This window comes from Chenopodium album, chromosome 3 (assembly GCF_948465745.1).
Source record: "Chenopodium album chromosome 3, dcCheAlbu1.1, whole genome shotgun sequence".
NCBI classification, from domain to species: domain Eukaryota; kingdom Viridiplantae; phylum Streptophyta; class Magnoliopsida; order Caryophyllales; family Amaranthaceae; genus Chenopodium; species Chenopodium album.
The window spans coordinates 36,064,314-36,075,890 of record NC_137836.1 but is presented as its reverse complement, the minus strand read 5'-3'; the positions used below and the strand labels follow the sequence as shown (position 1 = coordinate 36,075,890).

Sequence of the window (11,577 nt, the reverse complement as noted above, 5' to 3'; positions counted from 1 at the left end):
TTATAACTTAGCTTTGTAAGTTGTAACTTTCTCTTTTTGTAATAAAATCTTTATTTACCAAAAATAAAAATAATTAAAATAATCTAAATTATAAAGTAACTAAATTATATATATAATGAAATTAAACTAAGGGTGATAAAAGTAGGGAGAAATCAATTAATAGAAGCCTAGGGCATAGGTTCACCAATAAATAATATTCCGGGGTAAAATATAATAATCAATCATCAATGCATCAATTAATAAGATCATAAAGGGCTTTTGCTACGTATTACAATCACATAGTTAATTACCGGTATTAAATCTCATCTCTTGAATCTCGACTTTACCATTTTTAATTAGTCCGCCTATTGAAATTAAGCCTAAACATCAATTCTCATCTCTCGAATCTCGAATCAATATTGCATAAATCATACAATTAAACAAGGCCTAATCTAATTACATAGCATTAAATCAATCAATAGGAAATTAATCAAGCATTAACGATCAACAATAATAAATTATCCCCTCATATTATTTATGGATCCCCATAAACCCTAGAAAGAAAAATACTCACACAAAATTAAATCTAAACCAATCAAAGCAATTAAACAAGACATGAGGAAATAAATAAATTAAATTACTGAAAATAATAGAGAAGAAATCGTTACTAAAGTTAATGGAAATAATGGACTGAAATAAGAACAAAGTTATAGAGTTGTAGAGAGAGAAAAACAATGAGAGAATACTAATCTAAAAACTAAGTAGAGAGAGAAAGCTAAGAGAAGAGGTCCTAAACTTGCTTAACAAAAACGTATTTATATTAAACTCGAAAATCCAAAGCTTAAACGAACTAAAATGACGCCTAATCTTCTTCTTGAAACACGCACCCGGTCAGGCGAGGCACCGCCCGATCGGGTGCGCCTTTTTCCTTTGTAGAGTATCTTTCGCGCTTAATCGAGCGCGAGATCAGGCGAAGCTTCTTTTCTTCTTCCACCCCGCCTAGTCAGGCGCGCCTCAGGACGAGGGCGACTTGATCGGGCGAGGCTCTTGGGCGTAGGATTGGACTTCGATTGGGCTCCGATTCTTCGACCCAATCCGGATTTCCTCTTTGGGGCTTTAACACTCCGTCCAAATGCCTTGGTGTCTCATGCGTCGAGCCCTTAATCACCGGTTTGATGACTCTAACCAGCTTTGGGCTACGAAAGGTGGTCGTGCTCCTCCAATGCTTGTAGTTGCTTCATAAAATCCTGAGAAAATACTCCAAATGTCCTACAAAACTCAACCAAAACTACGAAATCACTAGGAAACACCAATTAGTAATAAAAAAGGCTCTAAAGAGCCAAAAACACTACCAATTATGACCAAGGGATGGGGGTAAAACATTATATAAAATAGACATATTATCTCCCCATTAACATTGATATTCCAGAGGATATTATGAAAAAAAGGTAATAATAAATACATATGCAATGTAAAGTTAATGAATGATTCTTCATTGAAAGTGTTTTCCAGAATAGATAGAACTAGTTTATACAAATCTTTTGAGAACGAAATTTTGATTGTAATCCTCCTAATGTAGAGAATTTTATTAATGCAAATTTGTCTATTAAGTTGTTATAGAATTAGATACCCTTACAAATGAGATATTTTACCACTTTAGGGGGAGAAGAATGAATCAGCAAAAGTTGGAAAAATTTAAAATAAATAAATAAATGATAAATATGATCCCTATAGTGGTAGTTTGAGCAGTTTTATGCCAACTTTTGTCTACATATTATCAAGATATGTTGCGCATTTATGATTTGATTTGTATTCAGTTATAACTCATGTTGCATAGAGTTGAAGATACATTTTATTCATATTAGTTATAACTCATGTTGCATAGAGTTGAAGATACTAACTTGCCAATTATACTTGAATCACTACACCTGAAGTGCAGGTTATATAATCGGTTCTAAAATAAAATTATGTCTAATAGATATGATATATGGCAAGATAGTGTAGTTAATAATGTAATATTATATAAATTTCATAGTGTATGAAATACGATAAAAGTGGTATAGATATCTGAATTATTACAATAGATGGCTTATGATGTAAGGAAGTTATGATGGTACCAATAAGAAATGTATTAAGATATCATAGTAAAATAGCATGCGAAATGAACGTTAAAGGAAGTTTATGATACCGATACACCATGGAATCGATGAATAATATGCAATTGCATAACAGAGTTGACTAGTGAATGAGGGATTAGAAATATATGTCCATTTTAATGTCGAATAATAATAATGATCGTAAGTTTATCATGGACCCAAAGTCCAATGAAAAATGGATTTTTAAATCTACATTGTACAATATCTTGCATTATTTAGGGTCATATGTATGTTCATATACATGTGTAAGTCATAGGTTAATAAATTATTCATTGCATATGTAGGAAGTTGTTAGATGCATTACTCATCGTATATCTTGTTCAATAACTTATCATGATTTCTATATCTCATATTGCATGCACTAATTTCTATATAATTATTATAGTATATGTGAATGTTCGTCCAAAATATAGTATGGTGTTACAACATTGATGTGAACTTTCAAAGAGATATTTTTTTTTGTGGGCTAGTGGTGATGAAATTGTTGATGACATTGATTTAATATCATGTAAGAAAAGTTTCCGAAGAACTTATATCCAACGTATTTATAGCCCTACAAACTTTATATTCTTAATATTGTAATTATTATCAAACTTTTAGTCTATGTGACTAAATCATTGACATCTCAACCTAAAGATTGAGCACATAAAAATTAGTAAAAATTACTATTTGTATTTGCAAGAGAAATATCATGTCAATTATGAAATGTCTAAGGTGTTTAGGGTAATTTTACCCCGCCACGTGGTCCAATCATAGGATGACACGTGTCAGCCTCAGGATGGCCCAAAGTGGACCAATCCCTGCTTGACACGTGTCACTCCAGAAATAAAGGGAAAATGGCGGCCTTCAGGCCCAAATCCCGAGGACGACGCAAAACGGCGCAGCCCACCAATGATTAGGGTTCCGTAACCTAATCAGGGGCACAATTTCCAAAGACCCTATAAATAGGGAGATGTCCCTTATTTTGAGGGCACGTTTTACCATTTATTACACATTCACTCTTTGATAGAGACATCCTGAGCTTGGAATCCGAGCAGATCCCTACCTAAATTTCCGCACCCTTTTTCTTTCTTCAAGTTTCTAACTTGTGCGTCGGAGGCGGAGCACCACCCAACTGGTGTCTCCGTTTGTTTTGCAGGTACAGCTCACCCCGGATCAGTCTTCGTGTCGTAACTCTCCCGAGGGACAAAAACACCCAAAACATTTGGCGCCGTCTGTGGGGAGAGTACCTCGAAGATGGTTCAAGAGTCTGTACCCCCTAACCGTCTAGGTGAAGACCCAGAAGTTTTTACAGACCATGAGGAGGATGAAGACCCTCAGGTCGAAACCTTTACAGCCGAAGACGGCTCTCTCAGAATCAAGCGCATCCGGCCCAGAGAGACTCTGGAACGGGGTGCCTCCCAGGCGGGTCCGAGCAGACCCACTAGGCAGCCGGAAGAGGAAACCCAAACGGCAGCTAGATCAGCCCCTGTCACCCGAGACGAACTCATGAGATTCATGACAAGTTTCAAGGGTGAAATTAAAGAGCTGATCACCAAAAGCCGGGCTGGCCCAAGTAAAGGTCAGTCGGCGAAGAAGACTCCTCTAGAGAAGGGGAAGTCAGTCAGAGACCGGCAGCCCACTCCCCATCCAAAGGAGAAGGCAGCCGGGACCATTGATTGGTAAAAAATTCTCCTTCCTAGGAGGAACACCAATAGCACTTGCCGGACTCAGAAGCCGGTGAGAAGTAAAAAATCAACTCCTGATGCCCAGGAAATCATAAACCGGAAGAGAAACCAATCGCTGTCTGAGTCGGCTTCAACGTCGAACTTTCCAGACAGCTTCAACAATATTTCTTCAGGGAGTGCACCCTCCTTGCATGAGAGCCAGACAGACGGTAATACCGTCCATTCTGGCCCTCACATGATTGGAGCTGTACCGTATGTGCCTACTCAAGCTTACGGACAGTATCCTCCTCACTTCATGCAGCCGGCCTTCTTTGGAGGTCAGGCGGCATATCCAAATGTCCAGCCATTAGACTGGCAGCTCCGTCTGCTGCGCCTGGGTGAACAGCCTTCTGCGTTCATCCGGGAGATAACCGAGGCGGCCCAGCCGGCCAAGGTTAAGAATGTGTTGGTTGGTACCTATGATGGTACCACCAACCCGGAAGACCACCTCATGGCATACACCAACCTCATGTATCTGCAGGGGTTGGATGATGCCACTTGGTGTCGGTGCTTCCCGGCTACATTGAAGGGCATTGCCCAGCAATGGTTTGGCAATTTGCCAGCCGGGTCCATCGATAGCTTCAGGAAGCTCGCCTTCCTGTTTATTTCCAACTTCTCAATGAACATCCCTGCTAAGAAAACAAGCCTTGATTTGAGCACTGTTAAGCAGGGAGAGAGAGAAGGGTTGCGCTCATATGTCAGGCGGTTCAATCTGATAAGAATTCAGATTCAAGGACTGTCTGACGAGGTAGCTTTTACAGACTTTTTCAAAGGTCTGAGAGACGGGTCGACCTTTTAAGTTCGACCTAGTCAGAAAAGGGGCTTTCACCTTACAGGCGGCCCTGAGGGAGGCGGAAAGCTACATCCAAGCTACCGACCTCTGCTCGCCTGGTAACCAGTCGGACTCCAAGAAGTCCGACAAACAGAAAGACAACCGGTCTGCTCAGCCGGTCAAAAACAAAGAAGAGAGCAAGAAAAGAAAAGAAGTCTGGGCGGTTACTGACTCTGACCAGCCGTCCCAGAAGAAAAAGAAAGAGTTTAAACCGTACGTTCCCAAGTACGAGTTTAACAAAGACTGCAACTCCATCCTCATGGAGGTAGAGGACCGGCTGTCCATTGAGAAGCCGAATCCTATGAAGAGTTCTGTCCAGTCACGGAACAAAAATAAATTCTGTCAGTTCCATGAGGAGGTCGGCCATGACACCAACGATTGCTTCAGTCTTCAGCGGGCGTTGAACCGTCTGGCTGACAAAGTGCTGTTGAAGTCCTACATTTCTAAGTCCCCAGCCGGGGCAAAAAAGAAAAGCAAGGGTCAGTCCTCCAAGACTACCCCCCAGCCTGCTAGTAGTTCGGATACCGATAAGGAGCCGGTCTACACAATAGCAGGCGGGTTCTCTTGTGGTGGCCCTACCATCCGGGGCACCAAGAGCCATCTTCGAAAGATGGACAAAGATGATGATGAGCAGGCGTCTGCCAGCTCTTCCTTCCCAGACGTCTTGATCACTGACAAGGATAGGGGCAGCGTCCGCCGCCCTCATGATGACCCGGTGGTCATTGAATGTAAGGTTGCCAACCAGCTGGTTGGACGGATCCTTATAGACACCGGCAGCTCATCAGACATCATCAGCCTCCGGTGCCTGCTAAAGCTGAAATACAATGTCAGCAGCATGCATCCGGTTACCCACCCCTTCGTTGGTTTTGGGGGTGGGATGGTCTACCTAGCCGGGAGAATTGACTTACCCATCCGGCTGGGGAAAAAAGGCCAGGGACGACATATTGTCGTCAGATTCTTGGTCGTTGAGGAGTTGACTGCCTACAACATCATCCTTGGCCGGCCAACTCTCAACGAAGCCAAGGCAGTAATCATCCCGTCCCTCATGCTCATTAGTATGAGAGGGATGACGGCTCTGTTGGTTCCTTGAATGGGGATCAGAAGACGGCCCGAGAATGCTATCTCTCAGCCGTCCGAGATACCGTGGCCCCAGGCGGTCAGGAACCAATAGACCTTGACAATGTCAAGGATGCCGACCCAGCTCCTGCCCCACCAGCAGCCGGAAAGAAAAGAAAGGCACCTCTGCTGGTGGAGGTGAAGAAAGAGAAAAAATAGCAATCACTGGCCGGTGAACGGTCAGATGAGCTCCGTCCCCAACCGGCTGGCGAAAGCATTGATCTCGTTCTGGATGACAGCCGTCCATAACGTACTATAAAGGTTGGGACGGTTGCTCATGCTACCTTGGGTGCAAGCTTGCACCTTCTATTCAAGGAATTCAAAGACATTTTTGCCTTTGAAGTGGAAGAGATGCCAGGCGTCAGCCCGGATCTCGCTGTCCACAAACTCGCCGTGGACCCCAAAAAGAAGCCCATCCGGCAAAAGAAAAGAAACCACGGCGAGGAAAGAAGTCAGGCGGCAGCTGCCGAAGTCAAAAAGCTGCTAGACGCCAGGTTCATCCGGCCTTGTAATTTTCCCGACTGGGTGGCCAATGTGGTCCTTGTTAAGAAACCGAATGGGACCTGGCGCATGTGTGTTGATTACACAGATCTCAACAAGGCGTGTCCAAAGGACAGTTACCCACTTCCAAAAATCGACAGTCTGGTCGACTCTACAGCCGGTCACGCCTTGATGAGCTTTATGGATGCCTACTCCGGCTTCCATCAGATACCCCTGTGGAAGAAAGATCAAGAGAAGACGGCCTTCGTCACTGATCAGGGGCTATTATGTTATACTGTGATGCTGTTTGGCTTGAAAAATGCGCCTGCCACTTTCCAACGGATGATTAATACGGTCTTCATCAATCAGATTGGGAGGAATGTGGAGGGGTACATTGATGACATTGTAGTCAAATCCAAGCTACAAACGGATCACCTTGCTGATCTCCGAGAAACATTCACCACCCTCAGGCGGCATAGGGTCATGTTAAATCCTAAGAAATGCGTCTTTGGTGTTGAGTCTGGGAAGTTTCTCGGATTCCTGATTGATCAAAGGGGGATAGAGGCTAACCCCGAGAAGATACAGGCGGTGATAGACATGAAGTCACCCCATTCTGTCAAGGAAGTGCAGAGGCTCACCGGCTGCCTGGCTGCCCTGGGGAGGTTCCTCAGTCGGTCAGGTGACAATTGCCTCTACTTCTTCCAGGCAATCAGGAAGAAAACCAGATTTGAATGGGGGGAGGATGCTGAGGCGGCTTTCCAGAGGTTGAAAGAGCGTTTACATTCTCTACCTAGGCTGGTCAGCCCTTTGCATAGGGAGACGTTGTATATGTACTTAGCCGTCTCAGATCATGCCCTCAGTGCCGTTCTCCTTGCTAAGCGAGACGGCGTGCAGCTCCCGGTTTACTTCATTAGCCATGTTCTTAAAAATGCTGAACTCCGGTATCCCATGGTTGAAAAATTTGGCCTTGCTCTGTATATGGCTTATAAAAAATTGAAGCCCTACTTTTTGGCACACCCGGTGGTGATTTACACCGACCAGCCACTCAAGCGGCCAATGTCTACCTTGGACTCATCCGGGAGAATGTTGAAATGGGCTATTGAAATGCAAAGTCTTGAAATCACTTACGAACCAAGAAAGGCAGTGAAAGGTCAGGCGTTTGCCGACTTCATTGTTGAAATGACCCGTCCGGTGGCTCCGGATAATCTTGATCAGGTTTGGAAAGTGTATGTAGACGGGAGCTCTACTAAGAACGGCTGTGGTGCAGACGTAATTTACGAATCTCCTAAAGGGGACAGATTTGAGTATGCACTACGCTTCAAGTTTCAGGCCTCTAACAATGAGGCGGAATATGAAGCCCTGCTAGCCGGCATTCACATGTGTAGGGCGGCAGGGGCCATGAAAATTGACGCCTACTCTGATTCTCAATTGGTCGTTAGCCAGTATGAGGGAAACTAAGGCCAGCGGGGAGATTGAGGATGTTTTCTTACGGTCTAGAAGAACCATGATCAATGTATATAATTACATGTGTTATATTATAATTCATATGAGATTGAAGAATGATATTAGTAATATCAAGTTTTGTCATCAAATTATTATTAATGAATGATTGATCAAATAATAATCATCAATTTCTATTATTTACAACTTCCAGAAGAAGATGTAACCGCATAAGTTTAACTTTTAAATCAATTATTGATTAAAGATTTGAAATAATGATATTAGAGAAAAACACATGTATCGTGAAATGAAGACATTTCCAATGTTCACATGAAGACTTGAAGATTTGAAGATGCAATATCAGTTTGGGAGTATCGCAAATCAACGAATGTTATTTTACTACATATGAGAAGATATTCAACCATATTGGATTCTATGATGCGGGACTAGAAGATATCAAGTTATGTTTTGATCAGGGGGAGAAATACGTGATGCACTCTTTTTCCCTTGACCATGGTTTTTCCCACATTGGGTTTCGAAAGTTTGATAGTACACAAGGGTGTACCATGCTCATGGTACACCTGCTGAGTTGGCTGGAATGATTCAGTTAATTGTGAATTATAAAAATTAAAAATAAAAATAATAATTGAAGACAGTTTAATATCACGTGGGTTTTGCTGAATTGTTGTCGATTTTATAGCTTTTTTGTTTTTGGTAATTTTTATTAACTGATATTTTTTAAAAAAGATTTAGAAAGAGAAAATCATAGAGATCCATTCAAAATTGTTAGTGAGAGAAAATTACAGAGAGAATTTTGACGATCGATCAATTGAATTCCTTGTAGAAGAAGTTAATAATGGTTTATCAATCTGAATTTCGCCATGATTCTAATGCTAGATTTGTCCATGATGCAAATGATGATGATATCAACGATGAAGGTGAAGTCGAGGGTATCGTAAACCTAAATGAAGGTAAATTGTTTAATCGATTATATTTTGCATTTGTTAATCCTTAATTTTGATTATTAAATTTAATTATTATTACTAATTTTAATTTTATCATCGAATTACATCATATTTTAAATTTTACAGTAATTTGTGTAAAGTTGAAGATGAAGTTCTTTATTATTTAGATATGTTTCTTTATATTTGTTATTATATGTCATTGTTGCTGAAATCAATGTTGATTTTATTTAATAATGTATGTGCAATTGTTAATTATATAATTACTTTGTAGTACTCTGTATATACTTTCCTTGAAATGGAATGTTCTTTTTTTAAACGTCATGTACTTTTGTTGTACTCTGTATTGTATTTTTCTGTAATTAATGTGACGTTATCAATGTGCATTTAATAAAGAACATTACAAATATATTAAAGAACATACTATACATATAAAAGACCATCATGTTATTATATAAGAACATCAGCTTCATATATATGCATTTTGATCTCCTATTTCAGGTTTTCCCGAGGCAACTGAATCAGAATTATTTGATAGAAAAGTCAAGTCTGATGAAGAGGCTTATGATTTGTATAATAGTTATGCATTTAAACATGGTTTTGGTATGTGTAAAGATAGGTTAAATCGTAGAGATAACAAAGATAGGACACCTAGGCAACGCTTTTTGGTGTGTTCTTTTGCTTGCTTTAAGCAAGAGAAGAAGCTTGGTGAACAACCAAAAGTTTACCAAAAGAGAAATTTCCGCACAGGTTGCAAGGCTCATATACAATTTGATGTTGATAAGGATTCGGGTTTGTATGTATTTTTCAATCACACTATGGTTCATAATCATCATAGGGTTCCTATTTCCAAGAGACATTTGATTAGGTCTCATAGGAAGGTAATGATACATTTTTAAAATGATTGGACAGTGCTTTAAACGTTTTTAAAAAACATGTTCTTTAATTTGCATTATATGTTCTTTTTTAAATACATGATGTTATTTTTTAAACATGTGTTTTTTGTATACAGGTTACTAATGAGCAAGTTGTGATGCTCAGTAGCTTGACTGAGAGTAGTATACCTGTTGCTGGTGCAGTGCGTGTTTTAAAGCATCAAGCTGGTGGAGAGGCAAATCTTTCATTTCTCTGTAGGGATGCGTATGGTGCTTTATCTTAACATAAGAAAATGAAGTTTGATGGCTGTGATGCAAAGCGGTTGCTTAGCTATTTTAAGGAGAGTAAATCCAGTGAGTATGACTTTTATTATGACTTTGATGTTGATGAAAAAGGTCATTTGCAATATTTCTTCTTTTGTGATAATAGAATGAAGGTGGATTATGATGCTTTTAGAGATTTATTAGTCCATGATACAACGTACCGTACACACAAATATGGTATGATTTGTGGACCGTTTGTTGTCATGAATCATCATAACAATAATGTCGTGTTTGGTATTGGCTTCTTGATCAATGAAAAATGGGAGTCGTTTGAGTGGTTGTTCAATACTTTTTTGAAATCCATGGGTAGAAAACATCCTGTGACAACAATGACTGATCAAGCTCAAGCAATGGCTAAAGCAATTAAGGTTGTCTTTCCAAATTCCCGGCATTGTTTATGTACATGGCATATTGGGGAGAATGCAAAGAAAAATATCAAAGGACTTAGAGCAAAGGAAGGTTTTAACGATTTGTTTGATATTGTTTTGAATTATACAGATACTATATTCAAGAATTCGAGCACTATAGGGCAAGGTGACACTATAAATTACTTATTTTTAATATTTGTTATTTAAATATTTTACTGCTTCAATATTCTTTAATTTGTTAGATGATGTTCTTTAATTTAATGTTTTATGTTCTTTTATAATATATTTGATGTTCTTCTCAAATATACACAATGTGCTGGATTAAAATAGACAGATGTTCTTTTCTATTATATGTGATATTCTTTTTCACTTAGTATAATTTTCTTTATTTTCATGTAAAGTGTACTTTTATAATATATTTGATGTTCTTCTCAAGTATACACAATGTGCTGGATTAAAATATATAGATGTTCTTTTCTACTATATATGACATTCTTTGCACTTAGTATAACGTTCTTTTATTTTTACAGCATGGAGTAAACGTACAAATGCATAGATAATAAATGGTTGCAAAATCTGTATAATATCAAAGAGACGTGGTGTCCTGCATATTCCAAAGATTATTGTAGTGGCGGTGTCATGTCATCTCAGAATAGTGAAACTATGAACAAATCAGTTTCCCGTCGACTACATGCCACTCATGGTCTCTATGATTTCTACACTACTTTTATTGAGGTAGTAACAATTATGATAGTATGACTGATAATCGTCATTTAGTTTGGGCAGATATTGGATTGTTGGAGCATGCTAGGAAGATTTAAACTATTAAAATCTATTTACATTTTGAAGACAATTTTGTCAATGGTGTTCCTTGCATGACCAAGGTAATAGGATTTCAACCTCCTCTTTATGAATATCATGTTGGGCATCCAAAAAAGGATTTTATCATGCATACTGTACCATTCGATGAATCAACAGTTACAGTTGATTGTACTTGCAAATATTTTGGTGAGGTAGGATTGTTGTGCAAGCACTCACTTCGTTTCTTACACTTAAACAACATTACTTATATTCCGAAGAGATACATTTGCAAGAGATGGACAAAAGCTGCTATGTGCACTAGAGTTGATGACAATGATGTTGCTGAAATGGGTGTCACTCCTTGCAGTGTATTGACATTGTATCATATTCGTACATTTATCACTCTTGTAGATCGGGCACAGAATGACTTGAGTGCTCGAGCAGTCATTGAGGAAGCAATTGAAGAATGCACTGCTAAGATTAAGCTCTTAATGGGAGAAGATAAAAATGTGGCACCTGAGTCGTAAAAAATGGTTGA

General features: G+C 39.5%; 2 protein-coding genes across 2 annotated transcripts; both read left to right on the top strand.

Annotated features, from left to right (window-relative positions):
* Positions 1–8,565: 8,565 nt before the first annotated feature.
* Positions 8,566–9,830, top strand: LOC145625017 (protein FAR1-RELATED SEQUENCE 5-like). The gene is made up of 3 exons (XM_081678100.1): positions 8,566–8,680; positions 9,173–9,552; positions 9,684–9,830. The coding sequence occupies exons 1-3, from the start codon at positions 8,566–8,568 to the stop codon at positions 9,828–9,830; spliced, it is 642 nt and encodes a 213-aa protein (XP_081534226.1).
* A 9-nt stretch (positions 9,831–9,839) lies between these two features.
* LOC145625016 (protein FAR1-RELATED SEQUENCE 3-like) lies at positions 9,840–11,566 on the top strand. The gene is made up of 2 exons (XM_081678099.1): positions 9,840–10,404; positions 11,088–11,566. Exons 1-2 carry the CDS (start codon positions 9,840–9,842, stop codon positions 11,564–11,566), a joined length of 1,044 nt encoding a protein of 347 aa, XP_081534225.1.
* The last annotated feature ends 11 nt before the right edge of the window (positions 11,567–11,577 follow it).